General features: G+C 42.9%; 1 protein-coding gene across 3 annotated transcripts; it reads right to left on the bottom strand.

Moving 5' to 3' along the window:
* Positions 1–4,232: 4,232 nt before the first annotated feature.
* TMPRSS11E (transmembrane serine protease 11E) lies at positions 4,233–24,434 on the bottom strand. Of its 3 annotated transcripts, none has more exons than XM_071742740.1 (10): positions 24,320–24,433; positions 14,701–14,824; positions 12,553–12,668; positions 12,066–12,133; positions 10,642–10,805; positions 9,430–9,468; positions 7,559–7,739; positions 6,706–6,971; positions 5,709–5,851; positions 4,233–5,307 (listed from the first exon to the last, which is right to left on the bottom strand). In XM_071742740.1, the coding sequence occupies exons 1-10, from the start codon at positions 24,410–24,412 to the stop codon at positions 5,146–5,148; spliced, it is 1,356 nt and encodes a 451-aa protein (XP_071598841.1). In that variant the 5' UTR covers positions 24,413–24,433; the 3' UTR covers positions 4,233–5,145. The 3 variants fall into 3 exon arrangements, with proteins under 3 accessions (XP_071598841.1, XP_071598845.1, XP_071598842.1); XM_071742744.1 differs by having other exon boundaries at positions 10,642–10,760; XM_071742741.1 differs by lacking the exon at positions 9,430–9,468 and having other exon boundaries at positions 24,320–24,434.
* Between the last annotated feature and the right edge of the window lie 165 nt (positions 24,435–24,599).

Genomic DNA, 24,599 nt, shown 5'->3' with positions numbered 1-24,599 from the left:
TGTGAGGGTGGTGAGACACTGGCACAGGGAGGTTGTGGATTTCCCCTCCCTGGAAGTGTTCAAGACCAGGTTGGATGGGGCTTTGAGCAATCTGATCTACTGGGAAGTGTCCCTGCCCGTGGCAGGGGGGTTGGAATGAGATGGTCTCTTAGGTCCCTTCCAACCCATTCTATAACACCATGTGTGAAAACTGTGAGCAGCAGACTGTATTGACCTACCAGGATTGATCTGTGGTAAAAACAGGATATGGATGTGAGGTAAGATCTTCCTTAAAGAAGGGACTGCTCAGTGGCACAACTGGAAGATGAAAAGCACAGAAACTAAGGGGACAAACACCATATGGCAAGCACAACCTTTCATGTTTTCTGGAAGAGGAAGGAATTCAGTAGTTAACACAGTGAATCAGTGACATGCAATCTAGGTCTTGGATCTATTCAAGCTCATATAGAAGAAAATAATTGCATTTTTTGGATAACAAGTTCCCAACAGCCTTTTCTTTGTCTTTACCAAAATAATTTATTTGCCCCTGAGAAAATGCCACCAGCAATGAATGGCAAGTGAAATACAAAGGAAAGTCATTTCCATTGAAAACAAAGGAAGTGTCATTTAAGAACAGGTTCAAGTAAAAATAAGTTTACCCTTATGAAACAGATTAACTGCTATGTGTTGTATTTGTTTAACTCTTCTATCCAGATGAGTTTTGAAACATTTTCTTCATAGCACTAATGATTAAAAGATTCCAAAGAAGGTGAATTATAGACAGCTATATTTTAAAGAAGAATCCTGGTTCAACCACATATAGAGATGAATATGAGACCGATTATTCTGTTCAGTTCTTCACACACCCTTCAACAGAAACTGCTCACACAGCTCCTCCAGCTGGAGACAACCACACAATCTGAACATAAACTTGGGTCATGACACAGTTACCAGCAACTGAATGCTCACAAATGCTTCAAGTGCCACATACCCAGCATGCACTCTGTCAAAAAGTCAACACAAAGCAGTTTTCTCTAAGCCAGAAAAAAACGAAAACCAAAGATGTGTTCAAGTGATGTATTTTCAGGAGTCTGTCTCTAAAACTCCTTTTTTTGCACTTGACCCAGTAAAATGTGACAAAAGGGCTACTGTTCTTCCAAAGAGGCACCTTCCCACCCATTCCCAACCTGCATGTCCTGTAATACCATAATAAAACCATTGCACATTTTTTTATTCTCTTAGATAATCTCAAATTCCAAGACCATTCTTCAGGTGTTAGGTGTTAAAGACCAGGATCAACAAACTCCAGAACTTTTCATTCAAGAGTTTGCTTCTTCTAGATCAGAATATGGTGCAATTTGTACCAAGTTTCCTATTCTGATGGGAAAGGGACGAGATGAAATCTGGTGTCTCCAATTTACAAGAATCATCAGGAGTCACCAAAATGGAAGGTCAAAGCAAACAAAAGCTGTGTGCCTCTGCAAACCTCCTATCAAAATTCTCAAAATTACCGCTGCTCTTTCCTATCTGTTTGCAAGAAGACTGAAAAGCTAAGAAAATAGATCCACAATGCCAACAGGACCTGACAATGTTTCTTTCCAGTCTGTCTTTCCACAGGACAGAAGTTTTGCTATGGTGTGGCAGAGAAGAAGACAAAAGCTGCCCAAGCCCTTGCTCCCAGCCATAGCTCACTGTACTTTACATACTGAAAGGGGAATATCTGATGCCAGCTTTCTAATGGAAGAAGAGACTGAAACTCACGGAGTGCTGCAGAATGCTAAAAGCTGAATGGCTGGAGTCTCCTCAAACTTTGCAAGACAGTTGTGTAGCATCTTCAAGTGCCTTGTCCTCAAGATCCTCTCTACTGAGCTGAAACAACGCTCCCAGTTTAAGGTTCTTATGCAATACAATGCTCCCTCTAGTGGCTGACACAAGACTTGTTTGCCTGCCAAAAAAATTGGGTAACCAGGTGAGCAAATTCTGTCAAAAGTCTGGATGGCATTTTGCTCTTCTAACAAGTCAATAAAAATAGACGGCTAAGACTAAACAACAGCTTATACATAAATACATGGTATGGAATCAGTGTCACTCACAGAGGACTCCCCATCTTAAGAGTTGCTTACCATGATGTAGAAAATTAACACGTATGTGAAACAGAAGGCAATTTTTTAGCAGGTTTTATTAAAATTACATACAAATTATATTCCTGTGTTTCATGTATGATTGTGTAGTTAGATACATCCCAGCCTGCCACAAGTGAAGATGTGCATTCCTAGGAAAATGTGGCAGAGAGCTGAAGCTTGTGGCTTCATAAATAGATGAGACTGCAGCTTAAAAGAAATTGAAATCTGCTATGCAGCCTGAATGAAAGAAAACATTTTGGCCACCAACATTGCTTCAGGCATCCATAATTTCAGGAAAAGTCAGACAATGCTGACATCACACACAAGTAAGGGATTCAGACCCATCACATCCATCTGCAGCAACTTTCCCAGTGGATGAGGGGTGTTCTTTCAAGCCCTCCAATTGACAGTCCCTATTTATACTTCTTTGCATTGCTAAGAGTCCTCAAAGCATGTAAACTACATTTCTTCCAGAACAAACTGGACCAGCAGACTGCTATCAGAAGAACTCCATAAAGCAGTCCAAAATGAAGGTTCCCAAAGAAATGCATCGTGTAAATGTCAGCTCTTCTTCAGTACCACTCCTCCTGGCACTCAGCATTAAGGTGGATCAGGTACCTCTCAAGTAGATGCTCAGAACTGGTAGCTCCTTAAGTAAATTATGAGTTCTGTTTTTCAGCCTTGTGTGCACCAGTTTGGAAAATTATCTTTATTGTAGCTTTTGCTATAGAGCAAAATGCTTAAGGCTTTCTGTATTTGTACCCAAAATAAGCACAACTGTAAAGTTCAGAGATGCAAAATAATATTTTTTTTTTTACATCTACTTACCTGGTTTTGAGATAGATGGGATTTGCAAGCCTATATTTTTCCTACTGCAAATTCCAAGTTACAGTGAAATCCAGATGGGTTGGGAAGCCATTACACCCTTTGAAGACCCAAGCTTAAAGTGGTTTGGGAACTGGAAATCCATGGCATCTTGTAATGATGCTTTTCTTCATGAAGATCAAATTTTATTCACTGCCCTGGCAAGATGATTGTTATCAGCAACAACAAAAAAATCCTATATCCTTGTCATGCATAATTTTTAAGCTTACATTAGAAGGAATATACTTCACAGACATGTTTTGCTTAAGTGACTAAAATGAGACTTGTTGGGCTCAACAGACCTACAGAACCAGTCTGGCACTTTTTACTCCCTATTTTGAAATGAATCCACCAAGTTTTGTTTCTGAAGCTCACAATGTTCCACAAAGTTACCTTTAAGAAAAAAACTTCTAAGTGCCAGTTTTCCTGATATACACAAGTAGAGAACACATAAGAACTGTTGATCCTTATTTTCCATGTAGACTGTCCTTTGGGCATCCAAATATTCCCAGTACCTCAGCAAGCTGGATAATCCAGAGAGAATCCCATGAACTGCCATTGATTATGTCAACTGACTTGGACTCAATTTAGACAACACTTTGATCATAGGAATATGATCACTTAGAGACTGTTTCTCCCAGATCTTACTATGAGCATGCTGGAATCCTGCTGTTTGCCTTTTAGAAAGCAGACTAGAGTCTGGTATAAGATTCTTGGTTGCTTGCCATAGCTCCAGGTCTCAGCAGTGTGGCTGGTATCCCCATTTTGCTGAGTTTTTTCTCTTCTTACCACCAAGGAAAAAGAGAACTGAGTGGATCACTATCTAGCAGCCAAGATGATGGTACTTGGTGTTGTCAGGATCAGCATCTACACAAAGTGTCTGAAAGCCTGCAGACACAGCAAAGAAAGCATCGTCACCAAGAAGAGGCATGTTCTGTTCTGCTGAGGTGTATAAGGTATATGAGATCTGCCTGGCAGACAGAAACACGGACTCCTGAAAACATGAAGTCAGAGAGAATATGGTGTTTGTGTGGTTGAGATCAAATTAGCTATGGTCTGGCAGTGAGACACAGGGAAGACTGTGCCAGAAGAGGAAGATCTTTACATGAAGATCTTTACATAAGATTACTGGATAAGTCAGAAGTTCTGCCCTCCTCTGAAGGAGACGGGTATTTCCACCATTATACAAATTACTGGTTTTTTTAAAGGATGCAGCTGAAGATACACACATTAGAAAGACTTGAGAAAACCATTCACAAGAATAAGTAGTTTGAGAAGGGTTTTTTAGAAGGGTCATGCTGAGATTGCTACGATCCTCCATCCAGCACAAAAACCCAAGGACTTTTATTCAGAGCAATACAATCCGTAAAGTTAAATATGGAAATTAAGTTAGCCAAATACTCTGATATGACAACAGGCTGGTATGAACATTAAGTGGTGTTTAGTCTTAAGTCTAGCAATCACTTTCACAGGAAATGCTGTGATAGGGACCATTCATTTGAAGTGATGAGTGGGTGCACATACACTTCCTCAAAGAAGGTGGACAGAAGCTGGTGTTTTCCACTGATTCTTTTTCCAGGACAACACAGAAAGGAAAAGTTCTCTTTTCACCTAAGTAACAGTCTCTGCTGTATTTGATACTAGGAACCAGAACTTCCCTAAGCCATTTTCCATTCTTCATTAGAGTACACTCCCCGGAATGATGCAGGAAAAAGCTCAAGAAGGATTCTGAAGTGCAGCACCGTTGGAGCCAGGAGCTGGATTGCAGCTGATCTATGGATAGATGGGGCCTTGGGAGCACAGAGCAGGTGGGCCATGTTTCAGTTAGAGCTTGTCTTGGATGCTGAAAAATGATTGTTTGGGCTCATATGCTTTGCTCGGATATATAAGTAGTAACCAACACATTTGGCCACGGAGAAAAAAGGGTCAGTATAGTGCACACAGACCAAGCTGTCCCTTTGACAGAGTACTTCCTGAACAAGCAGCTGTCATGTGAATCAAGTCTGTTCCTGTCCAGCTGTAGGCCAAACCAGTTTCAAGTCTCAGACTACTCCAAACTTGCTGGCACTTGATGCATGACCACAAGCTAAGCCAGCAGCTGTTTAGAGGGTAACCACAGAGCAGAATGTGTCAGAGGGATAGCTGTACACAGCCCACAAAACTTTACTCTCCACAGGTTTCAGATGCCCGTTTTGGATTTGATCCAGTTTTGATAGTAAGTCACTCGTGTGTACACTCCTGGTTTATTTTCCTTGCCACATTCGTCTCCCCAGCTCACTATTCCCACAAGATACCAGATTCCTCTGGAGTTCGCATGCACCAGTGGCCCACCAGAGTCACCCTAAAGAGAAAAATGTCAACAGGCAGGAAGAAGGAAAACAGTGGTCACCTGGCTAATGCAGCAAGCCTCAAACTGTTCTGACTGACAGATGTTTGTTTCTAGACCACAGCTGTCATTCAACCTCCACAGACTTTACTGAAAAGACAGAGAATGACAGCCTGTCTCTAATTCAGTCTTTCCCACCCCACACCCTCACATCTCTATACTCTCACACATGTATAAAATCCATGAACCTAAGTGCAGACTTCAGCCTGTGAGCCATAAAACTCTTTATTTCCATCTTTCAAGAAACTGAACCCTGTGGACTTAATCAACATTCCTCAAAGTGTCTTTTATTTCCAGGAAAATTCATCTCCCACCCCACCTATTTCCTGTTTACTATTAACTATGAAGAGACTTACCTGGCAGGCATCCACCTGCCCTTCCAAGTATCCAGCACACAACATTCCAGGTGTTATTGCTCCACCATACACCTCTCTTCTATTACAAGTTTCAGTGCCTATAATTTTCACTTCTGCTTGCCGGAGCTGATTAACACCATAGCCTAGAAGGAGAAGTGGCATTAGAATTTGCAGACAGGGTATGCAACCTAAAACACTCAAGTATTAGGAGTAGACAGGTTTTCCTACAGCTTTTCTGCCATTACAGGCAATAAAGGAACCACCCAGTCAACTTCTCAAGAAGAAGAGAGTTGCCTGTCCCTCCCTTCACTTGTTCCCTTCTCCATTTTCCATCCTCACCAGATGCTCTTAAGCATACTGGGCAAAGGGATTTTTGGACATGTTTCAGTCTTTAATTCAGTTGTAGCATACAAAATATGTCCTTGCTGTCTTTGGAAAGACCCATTTGCTTAACTGCAATGTAGCTTTGGACAGTCACTACTCACCCTAAGGGTCTACCATGAAACACAACCTCTATGGATCAATGGCTGTTCTAAGCCCATTTGTAGTCCCACAGTCTCTAACCTCACTGACATGGACTAATTTGAGTGAAACTCACTCAAGTCATTGGATCAACTGAAGCTGGATTAATGACCAATAAGAAAATAACAGATTATAACTGTGGTGATATATCTATGACAAAGCTGAATAATGAGAGAACTCATGTCAGAGCTAAACCCAGAGGGACTGGGCCAGTGGGAACAGAGAACAAGATGTATTCAAAAAAAAGCTGCTTTCATTCCTGTAAGGCTAACCTATAGGGTACTCCCTCCATATTCCAACCCACTGACCAAGCTAAAAAAAAATCCAGCAAATTAAGTCCAGAAGTGTATTAGCACATGCATTTATCAAACATCAGGTCTAAGGAACCCAAGGTAAACAAAACACTCCCATAAAACTAACAGCCGTCTTCTCAGATAAGTGTGTGACAGGGCCCAGGAAGACAAGAGACACTCACCATCATTTTTCAGCGCTCCCCAACCTGTGACAAAACAGGAAGTGTTCTCTGGGAAATTGTAAGTTGCTTCAGGAAGACAGACACTGTGCACATCACTCGTGAACTCAATAGCAGAGGCAAGTTCCACAACAGCCACATCATACTCATGATCAAGGACGAAGTCGCTGTACCTTTCATGAATGATAATTCTCCGGACGAGTCTTTTCTGTTTTGGAGGTCTCAGCAGAATTCCAAAGCTGGCAGTCCACCTCCGAGGATCATTTCGTCTGTAAGATATTAGAGGTTATGTCACAGCTACACAAAACAAGATCCTGAAAGCTTTGCCTAACACATGAGGAGAGGCTGAGGGAGCTGGGGGTGTTCAGCCTGGAGAAGAGGAGGCTCAGGGGAGACCTCATCACTCTCTACAACTCCCTGAAAGGAGGTTGGAGCCAGGGCGGGTCGGTCTCTTTTCCCAGGCAACCCTCAGGAAGACAAGAGGGCACAGTCTTAAGTTGTGCCAGGGGAGGTTTAGGCTGGACATTAGAAAGAATTTCTTTACTGAGAGGGTGATCAAGCATCGGAATGGGCTACCCAGGGAAGTGGTGGATTCTCCATCCCTGGAGATATTTAAAAAGAGACTGGATGTGGCACTCAGTGCCATGGTCTGGGAACTGCAGTGGTAGTGGATCAAGGGTTGGACTTGATGATCTCTGAGGTCCCTTTCAACCCAGCCAATTCTATGTTTCTATGATAACAGAGAAGAGCCAAACTTTATGATGTTTCAGCAGACACAGACGTCAGCAATCTGCAAAACCTCAGAGCACCCAAGAGTCCTAGGGGTTGTAGGATAAGAAACATGCTGATGACTTACCCTCTGAAGCAGTGGGCTGCTGTCACTAGCCATTTGTTGCTGATCACGGATGCACCACAGCGATGGATCCCATCAAGCTGAATACTTGCCTGCCATGGCCATTCCCCCTCCCGTGCACGCTGACCGCCGACGATTCTCTCTACTCCTGCGAAGGAAAACGTCTGCCTGCGTATCCCACAGCCTGTCAAAGAAAAGGCAGCTCTGCTTCAGCTGGTTGAGGGAAATCAACATCTTGCTTTGTGAAAGGCCCACGTGGCTTGCAGGCACAGGAATAACAGGGTTGTAGGGGTGTCAAGAGACAGTCTTTGCCTAAAGTAGTGTACCCGACAGCAGGGAAACAAAGTGTCGTGGTTACGAGGATCTCAGGATATATGTGGGGTAAAAAAAAAAAAAGAAGTTGGTTGAAGGGTCACCACTTTTTCATTTAAGCCAGTTTTCAGACCATACAAGTCCCCGTGTACTTCCATGGGAACTGAAAGTTGTATATTTGAGACACTATTTTCTCCAGTTGTTACTGTTTATCGAGGTAAAAATAATAATTAAAAAAGTGTCTCTACAAACTTAGTTTTGGTTGATATTTTACCAGAGTTGGTAAAGGTAGCATAGATAGCCATTGGTGTGACTGTGCATTCAGGTACACACACAGATTATTAGATGCAAAGACATACACTGAAAATTAACCTAAACATTTACATTCATATATCTTTCACAATTATGGTATGTAAGTTTCATCTGAAGACTACCGTTTTCTTGGTACAGTATGAAAAAAAAAAGAATATTGTTCATTTGCTTTTGGTTTGACTTGTTTCCTTCTACGACTTCTTAAAAATCCAATATATAAATATTGAGGAACTCCCACATAAACAGTAACCACACCAAGGGAGCTCTAAGCCCTGTGCACACATTGCCACCAAAATATACACATCGCTTGTGATCTTGTTGAAGGTAGTTTTCCCATTATTTGTAACACCCCACCTGTACATAGCAAAGGCAAGATGAACACAGTCAGCATAGCTTTTAGTGTCACAGGATTGTTGATGACTGGTTTAAAAAAAAAATTCACAAAACAAAACAAAAAAAAAAACAACCCACCCACAAACTAAGCAAAGAAAGGATTTTGTATGGTCACCACCAGGTCAGCCTTGACAACAGCAACAAAAAATAGTGTCCTCCTCCTCCAACACTTTACTTATGGCCACTGTGCCAACAGTGAAAAAAGTTATATCCAAACCAGTTCATTCTCAGAGTCCATTTGAAGATGGCAAGTTAGCACTCAAAGACTCCAAGACCATACAGGGGAATGATATAGTGCCCTGGAAGGAAAATTGTGCTGTCTCCTTATTTCCAGAGGAGCTTTAAGACCTCATGGGGGAGCACAAATCAGGAGAGGGACTGAGAACCTCCCACTCTCCCAGACTGTGTCACTGCCTGACTCTCACTTTGGAGAGCTCTTCTTCCTCTCCCACCCTCTGGCCTTTCCCTGTATATTGCAAGAAGCTCAAATCCAACAGCTATTGCCAAACCTTTCTGCAGGGAGGAGAGAGCAGGAGGGAAAATCCATTTGGAAGGATTCCAGCAATAATCTTGACCCACAGCAACAGCAGTCCTTGTGCAAAGCTCACTAAGAGCAGCTTATCCATGTACCCCTCCTTCCCATAATCAACATTAAAGCACATGCTTCCCACCACCAAGTCAGAATGTCTGATTCTGCAAACACTAAAAAGCCAGCCTGACTGAAAGAAAAGGAGATGAAGTCTTCCCTGGGTCATGCACATCCCTAGCTTCTGCATCTAAAAAACATAAGTATTTTGTAAAAACAGAACTTGTAACACCATATCCCTGGACTGTTTATATAAAGTATTTGTACTTACAGTTGTTTAAAAGGTTATCTCCCTTTTCCCTATTCAACTCTGAAATGAAAAGCAAATGCCACAGTGAGTATCTCTTATACCGCTATGTGATCTAGCACAGACTCCCTCCCTGAACCCAGCAAACACAAATTAAATGGTTTGCACTGCTGCATCAGTGAAAGTATAGTAAAAGGAGTAATTTGCTCTGTTGGAGTGCAGTTAAGCCTCTGTTCCTCACTGAAAGTGTAAAGCAAAAGGATAGATAAGGATACACCTTTGAGCCTTAGCTCAGAGCTAACAGAAGCAGCAGATGAACACAAATAGGTCCAAGAAACATCTTCATGTGCAGCTGTGCACAATATAAACACCTCCATGCATTTGTTCAATTTCAGTATGGCAAGGTAGTCACAGAATCAAGACCTTGAAGATCATCCAGTCCAACCATTAACCTCACTCTGCCAACCATTAACCTAACTCAACCAAGTCCAAGCTTAAACCACGCTCCTAAACACCTCATCTGTTTTGAATCAAAACAGTCTTCATAAATCCTCAGTGCTGAGATTGACTGGACCTAACCTGTAATTTCACCGATTTCTTTCCTGCAAAAAGCCCTCTACAAGATTCTGATAGTAACCAGTAATAGATTAGTGGAAGAGCATTGCTGCCCAGAGCACTGCCCAGTGTTTTGTTATGAACACTTGCCAGCACTTAAAAGCAATCTGTTAAACAAGCAAAGGAAATGGCAGGGGATGGTGAAGGAAACTGTCTCAGTCTTGCATTTTTTCAGTGGTTTGAGATGGTCTCAAATGGTTTGAGAGCTCCTATCCTTGTGTGATTCTGTGACTCTACATTTCAGTACCTGGTGTTACAGGTTCTTGTCCAATTCACTGTGTGCCTTAAAGTAATCTGTGAAACGACGATTACAAAGTTGGACCTTTTTCTTTTTTGATCAATTGGGTGGCACTACCTCACTGAACAGAGCTAGGTCACACAAAGAGTCTCTGATGCAGAGGAGAGCTCACACTCATAGATCAGTGCTAGTATCCTTTAGTCCTTTTTCATGCTACTTCTTTCAAGTTCCCAGGCTGTCAGCCATAAAACAGAACTTTGAGAAGGAAAAACAAGAAAATGAGAACAGCCCATACTCGCATACTAAAGTGAAGCTCATTACACTGAGAACAGCAAAGCATGGGGAACAAATACAAAGCTAAGACACAAATCTAAGGCACTTGCCTGTGAGTCTAAGGGTAGATTGGTCAACATCCAGGGACCTGGAGCTTGTTTGCAGCCTTCTGCGCAACACACGGTTGACGTGACCCCAGTTCGTTGCCTTGCTGTCAGCTGAGGCAAATCTAAATACCAAAAGAACAGATGCAAGCACTCCACCAGGATCTGGGCTGCAAACCAACAGAAACAAAATGGTATCATTCTCTCTTTGCTCACTAATCCTCTTTGTTCTGCTTTGCACCGTCTGCCTTCTCTATAGGAGAACAGGTCTGGTCTGCAGAGATGTACAGAACAAACAGCACAGCTGTGCACAAGGATGATGACAGCACGTCAGGAGGCAGCAAAAGGCTTGGTTCTTGCTGTAACAATGAGCAGAAGGAATTTTCTGGGAGCAGTTATAAGTAGGAGAGCTGAGAGGGAGAGGATGAATCACTCCCTATGGCCTTCAAGTGGCTCAGTCTGCACAGGTGGCAGAAGCAAAAATACAGTAAAAACTCTTCAACAGGTACCTAACAGGCTATTCCTAACAGCCATTCAAAAGACCTGGTTTAGAGCCACAAAACTTAAAGAGGTCTTCTGGTACTTCTTTCCATTTAATTCACTTGCCTGTTTACTGGCCAGTTAGCTCCATTGTACCTAGAGACAAAAATCTCAGTAATTTGAGTTATCAGGCCATGATCACTCACTGTTAGTATAAAATATCGGGTCCAATATTTCAGGCTAACAAGTCTAAAGGAAAACCAACTGCAGCCTAGAGGGAAAGACAGCAGAAGTGCCCAGTGCCTCATTACACAAGGTGAAAACAAATGAAAGTGAAAACAATCTTGAAAGAGATACAGTTTGGTCAGCCTAAAAAGTGAAAAGAGGTTGTTTGAAGCCTAGCTTCCAAGTTCTGTAATTTCAGTTGATAGACAGTACAGTGGGGCTTGTGGAAGCCTCAACTCTGTACCCAGAAATCTCACAGTGGAATCAAATATTGCTTCAGACCTCATCAGAGAGGGAGGAAAATAGTCACCCTCTGCTGTAGATCATGAAGAGGATTCAACACCATCTTGAGCTTCCAAAGGAAGCATTAAGTGGAATAAATAGCAGACTAGGCATGTCTCAAGAACTCTCATTATCTTAACTACTACTAGTGAAGATTGGAATCACCTAGTAATTCAGTTGCTGTATCACAGCCACAAACAACTGGTGTTCAGGTAATCAATCTGCAGAAGTATAAGGCCAAATTCCTCTTTGTTGCTGACCTCTGAAGGCAACTGAGCCCTCAGTGTTGTGAGCACTGCAGGGGAGTGACAATCAGCCAAGACTTTGTCATCCTATTGGTGTAACCCAAGCATAAACAACCAGACACACTCCATATGGTCAAGGGGTAGGCAGAAAGGATATTCATCACATCCCTGCTTATTCTTAATTTTCACATTACTTACCTTAGACTGAAAACATGGGACCTGATGTACCTTTTACTTAGAAAGGACCCCTTGAATACTGAAGATAGCTGTTAAAGGAAAAGAGTGTGTTAAAATACACTTGTCATATATACATCCCCTCAAGAGAAAAGTCTTGTGAGCCTCTGAGGCACAAGAAAGTGCCTTGAGACCTGAATCTGTACACCAAAGCTACTGCTAAATTTCTATCAGAGGATGCAAAACCAAATTAAACAGCCAAGTTGGCCAATTTTGCTCTCCCTGTGGGTGCCTGTTCCAGGAGGGGGCTGGTGGAACAGGCAGTACTTGTGCTCACCATCTGCTTGCCCACACTCAGCAATGCAACTTTAACCCACTACAGCAAGGTGTGGAAGGTAAGGCCAGCCACAGAAGGACAAGGCACAATTACCTCTGACTCTATTCCCACTCACACAATCACAGGACTCTTCCATCATAAGTCAGGCAGAAACAGAGAAATAACTTAGCTTACCATGGTTTCAATCTCTTCACTCAGGTCTCTGTACTCCTCTGTGGTTTGCCTTTCATACTGAGAGTTATACTTGACATTGGTGATCAGGAAAGATGCATTGTAATATCGGTTCTGATCTACAGGGGAGAAAAGAGAAGGTGGCTGATCTTCTTCAGAAGAATTCAGGCATGCACAGCAATTCCCAGAGCATGGGACATGTAAAGCTGTGACCTTGGCAGCTGTGTAAGTACAGATTTAGAAGTACTTTGGGAAAAAGGGGGTCTAGGCCATCTTGATGCTCCATGGACCAGCTAGGGGCTTGTTTCTACTTTGAGGACCATTCCAAGTAGCTCTAAATTACACCCACTACAACATTTTTCTGGGAACCATCTTCTCATCAGCCTGAGGTTGTCCCACCACGAGACACACAAGCCCACATATGTCCCTTCTGACTCAGCAGACACATTCACTCCTCCCTAATGGTGGCACTCTGACATGCTTCTGCCCCTCTGAAAGGCAGCTGGTTCAGAGCTCTTTGCATCCATTCAGCAGTCAGATTAAGTTTAAAATCAAGCTCCTGGGTGAAGGGCAGAGAGGGAGCCTCATAGTGCAGAGTTAGCAAAAAGCAAAGACAAGCTGTAGCTCTGCCAGTCCACTGTTGATGTAAACACAACTGTCACGTCCCAGTGCAAGCCACAGATTTGTTGAGCTGTGACAGCAACACAATGAGTTCCATCACAGCAGGAAGGCTTTTCAAAACCCCCCACACTGGTATCTCACACACTGGGAAGGGAATGGCTTAGCTTCATTCATCTGCTGAATCCCTGGAAAGCAGGACTGACTACTGGGCTCCAAAAAGCCTAAACCTCTGTCCTCTCTCTTACTGGAATATCCTCAGCTAGGGGTACCAAGTTCAGTTCCTGCAAAAATCCTGTTCAGGACTGTCATTGTTTGAGCATGAGGAATTAAAGGAGGGATTTTGGACTCTCAGAGGGGTGGAACACAAAGGGAGGGATCTATTGCCTCCAATTCCCAGCCCATACACTGTAAAGGTTGGGAAAGCCAGCAGCTCCTTTCTTTCTGCTTGCTCCTGGCTCTGCTGCTGTTCCCCTGAGCTCCTTTAGTACCAACTTACCACGTGCTCTCCAGAATCCACATTTCATGGGTGCTGGGAAGAGCCATGGACCCCCCTACCTCCTGAGTCAGCCCTGCTGGAAGGGGCCCTCAGGCATCTATCCCTGCTGGCATTGAGACCAGGCTGTGTGTATATATATATATATTTATATATATATCCATTTTTATTACTTTATCCCTTGTGCTATTGCCTTTCCCCTGTGCTAGTAAATCTGTCTCCAATTGTTTTTAATCTCTAACTTAAAATCTCTGGTCTTCATTCCCATTTTATCTTCCCTTGTGTGGGGGAGGTGGGAATAGAGAGTAATTCTGTCCTTAGGTTTGTGGTCTGCCCAAATTACTAAGCCATGACAAAATAATTGGAGCCCAATGTGGCACTTAAATTTAAATTTTTCTTTTAACTGAAAATATTGGAAAGTTGGAAATTGAAAAAGGAAAAATGGGTTTCAAAGTGGCGTGGATGAAAGACTTGTTATATACTGCCCTTATGAATTTACTCATCCATGTATGTTATTTTGTATTGTCCCATCTCCCAGCCATGTTTCTCTGCTGCTAAAACAGCGACTTCTGTGGGAATGAGTTTGGTTGGGAATTTGACTGGGGAGTTTGGGGCTCTTTGATGAATTCATTCCCTGTGCAAAGTGATTCTGCTCCTTCCTGTGGCAAGTTTGACCACAGTTTGGAGGCCTTGGTGGTGTTTGGTGTTACTTGCTTTGGTTATTATGAAAGACCAAGCTTACTATGCATAGCCTGAGTACTGGACATATGCCTGGTTTACACAGAAGACTGCTAACCTTTGGTTACCAATGGAAGCAGCAGGGCAAGATGAGAAACAAAAAGAACCAAGTAAATATTTTTATTATTCTTGCAGGTTTTCTAAAAAAATTCAGATCTTGAATAGGGTTTAGTAAGTTTCCTCATGCAGATTCTATACCAGGGATGAACTGTATACCTCAATAATCAGACAAGATCACAGGAGCAAGCGAAACACAGATTCCTGAAGACTAGGGACAACAAGGAGAGGGATGCACTTACCACGGCACAAAAAAAATGTAATCAAGCCAATGATGAGGGCTAAGGCTACTATCACTGATATAACGATGGCTGCTATCTTCCATGGTTCCATACACTTTGTTTCTCTGGCCATCTGAAGCACCACCTACAAATGAAGAAAACAACACTGAGAAAGACAATAACTCATATTGACTCAAATTATACAGTTTAGTTCAGCTGACAAACCTCAGAGTGAGGTAGGCTGGGGACGACCTCTGGACTCTTCAGGTCTGACCTTCTGTTCAATCCAGGTCTCACTACAGCAGGTTGTGCCAGGCTTTGCCCAGTTATTTTTGTATCTCCAAGGACAGAGATCCCCCAGTCTCTCAGAAGTCCTGGACCAGTCTCTTACCATCCTTTTTCTTTATATTTAATCAGAATTCCCTGTGTTCTTACTTGTCTCCATTGCCTCATAGGCATCCCTGAGAAAAGCCTAGAGTGGTGCAGGTATTGCTAATAGAGACAATTTCCCATCAAGAAATATTACACGGATTTCAAGTGCAGGTGACTGCCCACGCAGGTGCTTGGATATTTAGTGATTCATGACTGATGAAATAACTTCTGCACCAAGGATATTCTTGGCTACTGGAGATGCCACATAACACACAGCTTTGAGTTATTTTAGTTGGTCTGAGTAGCAAGACTTATTGATTTCCTACAGGGTTTGGGTTTCATTACACCAAACCTGCACACATGTTGTAAGAGACCACATCCTGTCTCCTGCCAGACAATCTCTCAGAGATTGACAGGGAGAGAGAAATAGCTACTTGTGTGCAAACGTGATATGGAAACAAGATCCAGACTTAGTGACTCACTGAAAACCAACAGTAGACCTGTAAAAGGGTTGGGAACTTGACTCACCTATGGACAAAGGCACATAAGCCTTTCTCCTCCACTTATGTCCTGCTGTGCAAAATTAAGCAAGAGAACATAAGGAAAACTCCATTTTTGCGCATGTCCCCAGCAGCTTTGTTGTAGGATGATGCAAAGCCTTAAGCACAATTATTTCAGATCCCCAGTAATTCCACGGTACACTATGTAGTAATTATTGTCATGCCATGCACTGAGTCTCTAAATCATGGTTGACATTCGTACAGGGTATCAGAAAAACACATGAGATAATCTCTTGAAGGTGCCTGGGGTGACAAATGGCAGTAGCCAGCTCTGGGGAGGACAGACTCAGCTGGCTACTCACCATGCTGTTTTACACCCACTGATTCATGTTTGTATTGCTGTGCATCAGACACCCTAAAAGTGTTTTTTTTTCCCCCCCTTTTTAGGCTTACACCACAGCCATTTCTGAGCAACATCTGAGAAAACAGGGGCAGGAAGGGGTAGAAAGACAGGCAGAAAGAGTAAAGTCTTGGTAAGTTTTCTGATGATTGGGTGGCAAAGAAGAAATTGTAGTGAAATCTGAGCAAGATAGCAGGAAAGGCTCCATCTGAGGAAATGAGATGAGCGGGCAGATGAACAGTGACGGTGGGAGTAGGATGCACAAATCCAACACAGCAAAAGCCAGTGAAGTGGTGAGAGAGCAGAATGGAGTTGTACACTCTGCCCTGTGGACAAGAAAGCTGAGCAAAGCTACGAGGAAGAGATGGTAAGAAAGGAAAACCAGAGAGAGGGAAAGGGGAGGAAAGAGAAAGAGAGAGAGGAAAGAGAGAGAGGAAAGAGAGAGAGGAAAGAGAGAGAGGAAAGAGAGAGAGGAAAGAGAGAGAGGAAAGAGAGAGAGGAAAAAGAGAGAGGAAAAAGAGAGAGGAAAAAGAGAGAGGAAAAAGAGAGAGGAAAAAGAGAGAGGAAAAAGAGGAGAGGAAAAAGAGGAGAGGAAAAAGGAGGGAAAAAAGGAGGGAAAAAAGGAGGGAAAAAAGGAGGGAAAAAAGGAGGGAAAAAAGGAGGGAAAAAAGGAGGGGAAAAAAGGAGGGGAAAAAAGGAGGGGAAAAAAGGAGGGGAAAAAAGGAGGGGAAAAAAGGAGGGGAAAAAAGGAGGGGAAAAAAGGAGGGGAAAAAAGGAGGGGAAAAAAGGAGGGGAAAAAAGGAGGGGAAAAAAGGAGGGGAAAAAAGGAGGGGAAAAAAAGGAGGGAAAAAAGGAGGGAAAAAAGGAGGGAAAAAAGGAGGGAAAGAAGAGAAAGAAGAGAAAGAAGAGAAAAAAGAGAAAAAAGAGAAAAAAGAGAAAAAAGAGAAAAAAGAGAAAAAAGAGAAAAAAGAGAAAAAAAACAGAAAAAGAAAAAAGAGAAAAAGAGGAAAAGAGAAAAAGAGAAAAAGAGAAAAAAGAGCAAAAAGATAGAGAAAAAAGAGATAAAAAGAGAGAAAAGAAAAGCGAGAGAAAAGCGAGAGAGAAAAGCGAGAGAGAAAAGCGAGAGAGAAAAGCGAGAGAGAAAAGCGAGAGAGAAAAGCGAGAGAGAAAAGCGAGAGAGAAAAGCGAGAGAAAATGGAGATGGAAAAAAGTGGGGAAAAAAAGAGGGGAAAAAAAAGAGGGGAAAAAAAAGAGGGGAAAAAAAAGAGGGGAAAAAAAAGAGGGGAAAAAAAAGAGGGGAAAAAAAAGAGGGGAAAAAAAAGAGGGGAAAAAAAAGAGGGGAAAAAAAGAGGGGAAAAAAAAGAGGGGAAAAAAAAGAGGGGAAAAAAAAGAGGGGAAAAAAAAGAGGGGAAAAAAAAGAGGGGGGAAAAGAGGGGGGAAAAGAGGGGGAAAAGAGGGGGAAAAGAGGGGGAAAAGAGGGGCAAAAGAGGGGGAAAAGAGGGGCAAAAGAGGGGGAAAAGAGGGGGAAAAGAGGGGGAAAAGAGGGGGAAAAGAGGGGGAAAAGAGGGGGAAAAGAGGGGGAAAAGAGGGGGGAAAGAGGGGGGAAAGAGGGGGGAAAGAGGGGGGAAAGAGGGGGGAAAGAGGGGCGAAAGAGGGGCAAAAGAGGGGCAAAAGAGGGGCAAAAGAGGGGCAAAAGAGGGGCAAAAGAGGGGCAAAAGAGGGGCAAAAGAGGGGAAAAAAAAGAGGGGAAAAAAAAGAGGGGAAAAAAAAGAGGGGAAAAAAAAGAGGGGAAAAAAAAGAGGGGAAAAAAAAGAGGGGAAAAAAAAGAGGGGAAAAAAAAGAGGGGAAAAAAAAGAGGGGAAAAAGATAAAAACAGCCAAAGAGGAAGCAGCTGAAAGATTTTCACACAGTGAAGTTAGGATCAGCAAATGATAGGGAAGTTGGAAGAAACTCAGAGTTTAATTTTCTCATATAAGAGCTCGGTTTTGCCGAGTGCTGGCAGACACCCTAGTCCATTACTTAAGGAAAGCAGGCAACTTTCTACCCACTCAAAAGGGTGGCATTCTAGAAAGAAAAAGCTGAAGAGTGTAGCTGAAAAAGCTGAAGAGTGTAGCTTCAGCCAGCATCACAGCTGCAGGCGGATAAAAGCAGCAGCTTAGTGTTACCAAAATACACAAGAGAGGTGACTGGGAGTATGTTTCTTCTTCAGAGTCACCTGCTACAGAGCACTTAGCACCTCTCCTTCTGTGCCTGCTTTACTGGGGCAAAGCTCTGTCCTGGCAGTGCTCTCCCACAATAGAGCTGTCTCCCCACTAGACTGGCTCTGAGCTGCTCAGCTCTGAAAAACAGTCTGTAGGAGTCTGAAAGTCCAGGCTGGCCAAGATTACTTTCTTTGGAAACTGCAAGTTGCAATAAGCACACAATATACACACATTAGAGGCGTGAATAGTTCTATGGAGGCCTTGACTTACCTCCATCTAGACCTTCACCATCTGCACTACTACCCCTGAGGCTTTATCAGATGCAGAGATTCAGAGTAAAACCTAAGATGAGCAGGACTGCCCTGCCTCAGCTTCTTTAACATGCTGCAGCCTCCCATGAGACATTCCCATCCTTATCCCCCAGCTCATGGTCTTTCACAGACCTAACTCATAGAATTCCAGCATAACCTAGAATCACAGAATCATAGAATTGGCTGGGTTGGAAGGGACCTCAGAGATCATCAAGTCCAACCCTTGATCCATTACCACTGCAGTTCCCAGCCCATGGCACTGAGTGCCACATCCAGGCTCTTTTTAAATACCTCCAGGGATGGAGAATCCACTGCTTCCCTGTGTAGCCCATTCCAATGTCTGATCACCCTCTCAGTAAAGAAATTCTTTCTAATGTCCAACCTAAACCTCCCTCGGCACAACTTGAGACCGTGCCCTCTTGTCTTGCTGAGAGTTGCCTGGGAAAAGAGACCAACCCCCCCCTGGCTCCCACCTCCTTTCAGGGAGCTGTAGAGAGTGATGAGGTCTCCTCTGAGCCTCCTCTTCTCCAGGCTGAACACCCCCAGCTCCCTCAGACTCTCCTCATAGGATCTGTGCTCGAGTCGCTTCACCAACCTCATCATGGACAGCCAATTACTCCCCTTGAGAGCAGGCTCCTTGGCTAATCAGAAGAGCCCACTACAGCAATAGGTCTCTGTCCCTCCTTGCCTGACCACCTCTCCTTTTTTAAAGATTTTTGTTTAGCATCTGACTTTGCTCTCCAGAAGGTACCCTTGCCATCAGTCTCAACCAGACTGGTTCCCTGTTCTTCAGCTCTCCTCACCCCAGTGCACTTCCAGATGAACAGCAAGGAGAGCAACCCCCCCAGCTCCACTCCCCACTGCTCTTGACACAGCCTGACAGCACATGACAGACTCTGCAGATACTGAAGCAACAGTCCTGTTTCACAACCACTGGCTTTCCTGAACTGTACAGAGACATATTTTCTCCAGACATGGCCTCATGCCTAAGCTACAAAAGCTTCAGACTCACACTTGAAAAATGAGCGTCTTGCTGCCTGTGGAACTCGTGCTCCAACAAGTAGCACTGTGCTCAACTTCAATCTTTTCTTTTTTTTGTAAAAAAACCACAAGGTACATTGACAAACACTGGTGACACAGAGCCCATTTCAGACCTGCAAGGGAAACGGATCCCTTAAGAACTGCTGCAGTGCTGAGGGAAATGGAAACATGGCAGATGAGGAATACAAACCACCTCTACTTCTGATACTGATTTCACTTTAAATTCTTTTACAAAAAGAGTTTAAAGGAAGCACTTCCATGTATTTCTACATTCATATGGGCATGTATGAATGGGTATACCCATTCATATAGGATATACAAATTAAAGTGGAAATACCTCTTCAAAACCCAACCAGTTTCCTCCTTTTAGCAGGATGCACTTAACTTCTATCTTGCTAAGATAAGTAACAGAACAGGAAAAAAATCTCTTGTGCAAAGGAAGCACCAAGTCTCATCACTTCTCAAAGTGTACTGTATGAATCCTTCAGCTGAGATGCTGGTGGGCAAAACTCTGCTCAGCAGCTCCCTTTTTTTTTTTTTCGAGGGGGGGGGTTGTCTATTTCAGCAGCAGCCATGCTAGTCACCAGTTGTACAGAAGGCTCAGGAAAGAAAATCTCTCCTTATCTAAACTTTTTAGGAAATACCTAATCTTTTTCCACCCATTTCAGGAATCAGCATGAACGCAGGGAGCAGATGGCCTTGCTTGGCCCCAAATCAGCTATCCTTTTCTCTCTGAAAAAAAGCTCAAATGCAGGCATCACCAAAAATGTATTGCTTGTATCAGAGCACAACATATTTCCAGTAGTGCCTTCAACACTGCCATGCCAGGGCCTGTATTCATAAAACAAAACACTCCCAACTAGGTATGGTTTTGAGCCTGACACCTACTAGGATGTTTAGTGAATGACATTTCTTGCTCAGATTATGTCCACTCAATGGATTCAGTCATTTATCACACACATCATACCTTCAAGTAGCTTCTTCACCCCCATGGCCTTTTTTAGCTTTTTGATGTCATACCACGGAGGGCAGGATTGTCATGCTCTACCAGAATAACCACCAGGGATTCCTGTGCCTGGGACACAGGAATGGTCCTCTCTGCACTCTAGTAACCAAGAAAACTCTGCTCCACCCAGAAACACTGATCCTCTGCAGTGCTGATTAATGCAGAGATGATCTCATCACCTTCAACCGCAGATGTATTCTTGCTTTCTTCCTGTGCCAGAGACACTGCTAAATAGATAGGCATTCTCCTCAAAAGATCCCCAATACCACAGCTCTTTGTGTAGATGCCTTCCATTCCTGACATTTCCTTCCAACCTGACATTTCTTGCTTCCTTACACAACACTTTTTTTTTTTTTTTTTTACTGCTTAATCTCTAGTAAGCTGTGAATTAACTCCCAGGGGGGCAGAGAAGGGAATTCAGGTAATACCAATGCGTTCATTTCCCAGCACAGATGAGGATAAATTTCATTCCTCAAGAGCAAACCTTAACAAGAGATCAGAAGCCAGACTCCTCTGGGAGACCTTGAAGACTCCTCTCTGCTCTGAAAAACACCTCCTCATGGTCTGTGTACAGCAGCTTTTGGGCTGCAGTGAATTAGCAAGAAGTTTTAAACCCAAGATCTTTTAGTTCTCTTCAAAAGTTCTTACCTTGGCAATACTACGGATGAACACTGGACCTCCTCCAACAATCCCTGTTCTCATTTAAAACATATTTCATTCCCAGGAAGTCTGAGACAACCCATAGATACAGCAGCATCTGACAGTTTAATATCACAATTCATTTGGATCTATGCAAACTATTAAATTTCCTAGTTTACACACCTTGGCTCTAAGCCATAGGATGTGTTTTGATGACTAAAAAGTTACTTCATACTGCAAAAAATTAAGTGAACTGTTTTGAAAATGGCTATGTCTATATAGAGTTATTTTAAACACAATAAAGTTGTATTTATAGAGAGATATATTAAATCAAGCCTCAATACAGGATACTTTACTAAGTGAATTTCAGCAAGAAATAAAGCTACATTAGTAGATGTTGGCACATTCGGAAAAATAGTTTTACTGAAATTTTACAAGCCTAAAATTTGTCTTCCTTGTGAAACCACAAAGAAAACAAGCAGGATTTCAGGTTGGATTTCTGATTAATTTCAAATTAATTCTTTACCTTCGAATTTGGAACAAAGGCAAAACACACACACACAATACACAGGTGACAAGCTGTTTTTCCTCTCTCATCCTGTATCACAATCCCTAAAGGTTACTGTGTTCATTTACAATGCAAGTGGTAAAAGTTCAGCTCCCACCTCTGCCTGACAGGATTTGATTCACTACATTGACCTTACCCATCTCTTCTGGTTGAGCTACAGTGTTTTATCAAAACCTCAGTAAGAATAATTCCAGAAAACTGATCAGAAAATGCCTATCATTTTTGTCCTAAGAAAGAGCCCAGTTATTGAGCTTCTGGATAAGCAGGGAACAGCTGCCCTATTTTGTTTTACTGATCTGTCCTTTAACATTTGTGATTTCTTAAGCTAAGCTCTCATACCACCCTGACCTAGATTTGGTTTTGGATGAACCTAGACTGATTTTTGGCACCAGCTGTTTACTGAAGGTTGTTTTGCCTCATTTTACATAGAACAAAACATGCAGTCTCTTCTAATTTGCTGCTGTCTTCCTATAATAAATTTATTATAATTTTTATTATTATATATTGATATTCCAGTCCTCTTATAAGACCCAGTGGCAGAGCTTGGGTGGCACAACTTCTGATCAGGGTGTATCTACACTTACAGCCACAACCAGTTTTTTCCATTTGAAGATGGATTCAGGCACATCTCTACCATCTCTCTTTCTAGAAACAGGACCTTTCATAAGACAACAGATCTCCTGGCTTGGTGAATGCTATTTGAAAAATTGCTATCTACCTGAAGCTATCTACCTTGGTGGGGTGGTTGGAAATGGCAGTGACTGAACTACATCTGGGCTTAGCAAGAGCAAAGGGTAACAAAGCCAGGCTTGCTAATTCCATCCCTAACTTTGCTACAAGCAGTCACACCAACCTGACACTTCTCCTTTCTTGAGGCACACTCAGGACTAAGAGAATGGAACAGCAACCTCTGCTACTTTGGATACTGAAACAGAAGCAGCTAGCACCTGCCTAAGCACTCCAAGGCCCTTGTTTGCATGAGGGCAGGTACCTACCAGCCTGTATCACTCAATTTTTGAATCTCCCAAAGCAATTCCAATACACTGAAAGACTTCCAAACATTGAAGGGATCTGCTGAGAGAAACAAAATGTGTGTTCTTCTATGCGTCACGCTGAATCAGCTTGATCTCCCCACACCCTTGATCATCCCACAAAAACAGTAGGTGCTGCATGCCACCCCTCTGCAGTCAGATAAAGCATCACTAATGTTTTTGCTACTGAGTAATTGAGCTCCTCCCCTTAACCATCGAATTCTACCAAGGTCTTGCTGTTTCCCAGAAGCACACTTCAGCCAGGCAAAGACAACAGCTCCAAATACTGTTCTTGTCATTTGCATCAAGGTTCAAGGGCAGCATTCAGTCTTTGGGATGGGTTAACTCGGAGCTTACCAGTAACTCTATCCATGATGCTAAATTGCTGCTCATGAAGTTTTTCCTGATTAGTTGATCACCTTTGAAATCAGCACAAAAGGTTTCTTGTTCCTTACTCTCTCATCCGTTTTGCTTTTAGCTGTTGGGAAGTTACAAGCTCTTTAATTGTTGGGATAGAGCTGGCCTCCCATACTACTACAACAGACAACAGTGTGTAGGACATAACTGCAATGTTGACAACTGAAATATGTTGGATCAATAACACATCTTCCTACAGTTGGCTGCCACAGTCAACATCTTGATAAAGACTCCCTTGTTCTGAAACAAGCTTTAGTAGGACTAGGATGGATACTAACTACATAAGGGTCTTACAATCTATAGGAACTTGTGAGAGGCCATCAGAATGTAAAGGAAATACTAGTTCATGGCCATTTTTTGCAAGTTTAGGATAAGGTTCTGTGACTTCAACATCAATTTTATCTCTCAGATTTCCATTTTCAGCTGCATTGGCCATAGACCATATCTTATTCTTCTAGTTTGCAGTCACAGAATACCACAGTAGATCTCTGCTTTTCAGCCTATGAAAACATCTCTGGCCTCCTTTCCTCCCTCCCTCCCTCCCTCCATCCCACTTTGACAGCTAGGAATCCACTCCAGAAGTGAGACAAAAACCAAGCAGTTACATCCTTTGTGAGTCTGCAGTTTTATTTTCATACCAAGGGTGAGTGAAAATGATTGGGTGCATTCCGAAGCTGATTCTGCTCAGATCAACACTTCACTGTCTGCATACAAAGCCCGTGAAAATAAACAAGAGCACAAAAAGCTACTTTTACCTACTCCACTCACTGTCTTGTGCCATGCTATTAGCTCAGCAGTTGTGACAGCAACACATCCTAGCCACAATAGCACAAACAGCTGATCAGAGTCAGGGCGCAGTGAAATGACCATCACATGCTCTTCACAACAGCCTTCAGTGGCCATAAGCTACGACACTGTGCTGTAGAGGAGCTGGAGACCTCTGAAAACAAAGGCATTTTAGGTGAGGAGAAAGGATGAAATACCAGAAGAATTTCTGATAGATGGAAGGCAGCTCAAGTCAGAAGTAAGCTCTCTGAGCTAGTGCCATTCTCCCACACCCTTGGTCAAAGCTCAAACTGCCCAATAAATCCACGCAGGATACAGCCACACTGCCCAAACTACCAAGGAGCAAGTCAGAAGGCTGTGGCACTTACCTCTAGATACCACAGAGAGGTCAGCAAGCAGCTCCTCTGCCTGGGAGATCCACTGTCCTGAACGCCACAATGCACTGTGCAGCATCTCAGCATAGACTTGGGGCTTTATCTCCCCAATTAGGAAAGAAAGGAGTCATAGGCAAGTCAAAACAAGTCCAGCAAGTCTCAGTGACAGAGGCTTATCCAGTAACATGATTACTCCCCTAAAACAATAACAATACACTTCTTTCATCACACCTTTCATCCAGGAATCCCAAAGCCTTTTCAGAGCATTAACTAC

The sequence above is a fragment of the Heliangelus exortis genome, chromosome 4 (assembly GCF_036169615.1).
Source record: "Heliangelus exortis chromosome 4, bHelExo1.hap1, whole genome shotgun sequence".
In the NCBI taxonomy this organism is placed as follows: Eukaryota; Metazoa; Chordata; class Aves; order Apodiformes; family Trochilidae; genus Heliangelus; species Heliangelus exortis.
This window is presented reverse-complemented; position numbering and strand designations above follow the sequence as displayed.

Excerpts from the sequence above, each read along its gene's own strand:
- TMPRSS11E (XM_071742740.1), bottom strand. The coding sequence starts at position 24,412 with ATGCTGAGATGCTGCACAGTGCATTGTGGCGTTCAGGACAGTGGATCT. Across the intron at positions 7,740-9,429 it reads AGATAACCTTTTAAACAACT|GCTGTGGGATACGCAGGCAG; the intron begins GTAAGTACAAAT and ends TTTCTTTGACAG. Across the intron at positions 6,972-7,558 it reads GCAGCCCACTGCTTCAGAGG|ACGAAATGATCCTCGGAGGT; the intron begins GTAAGTCATCAG and ends AATATCTTACAG.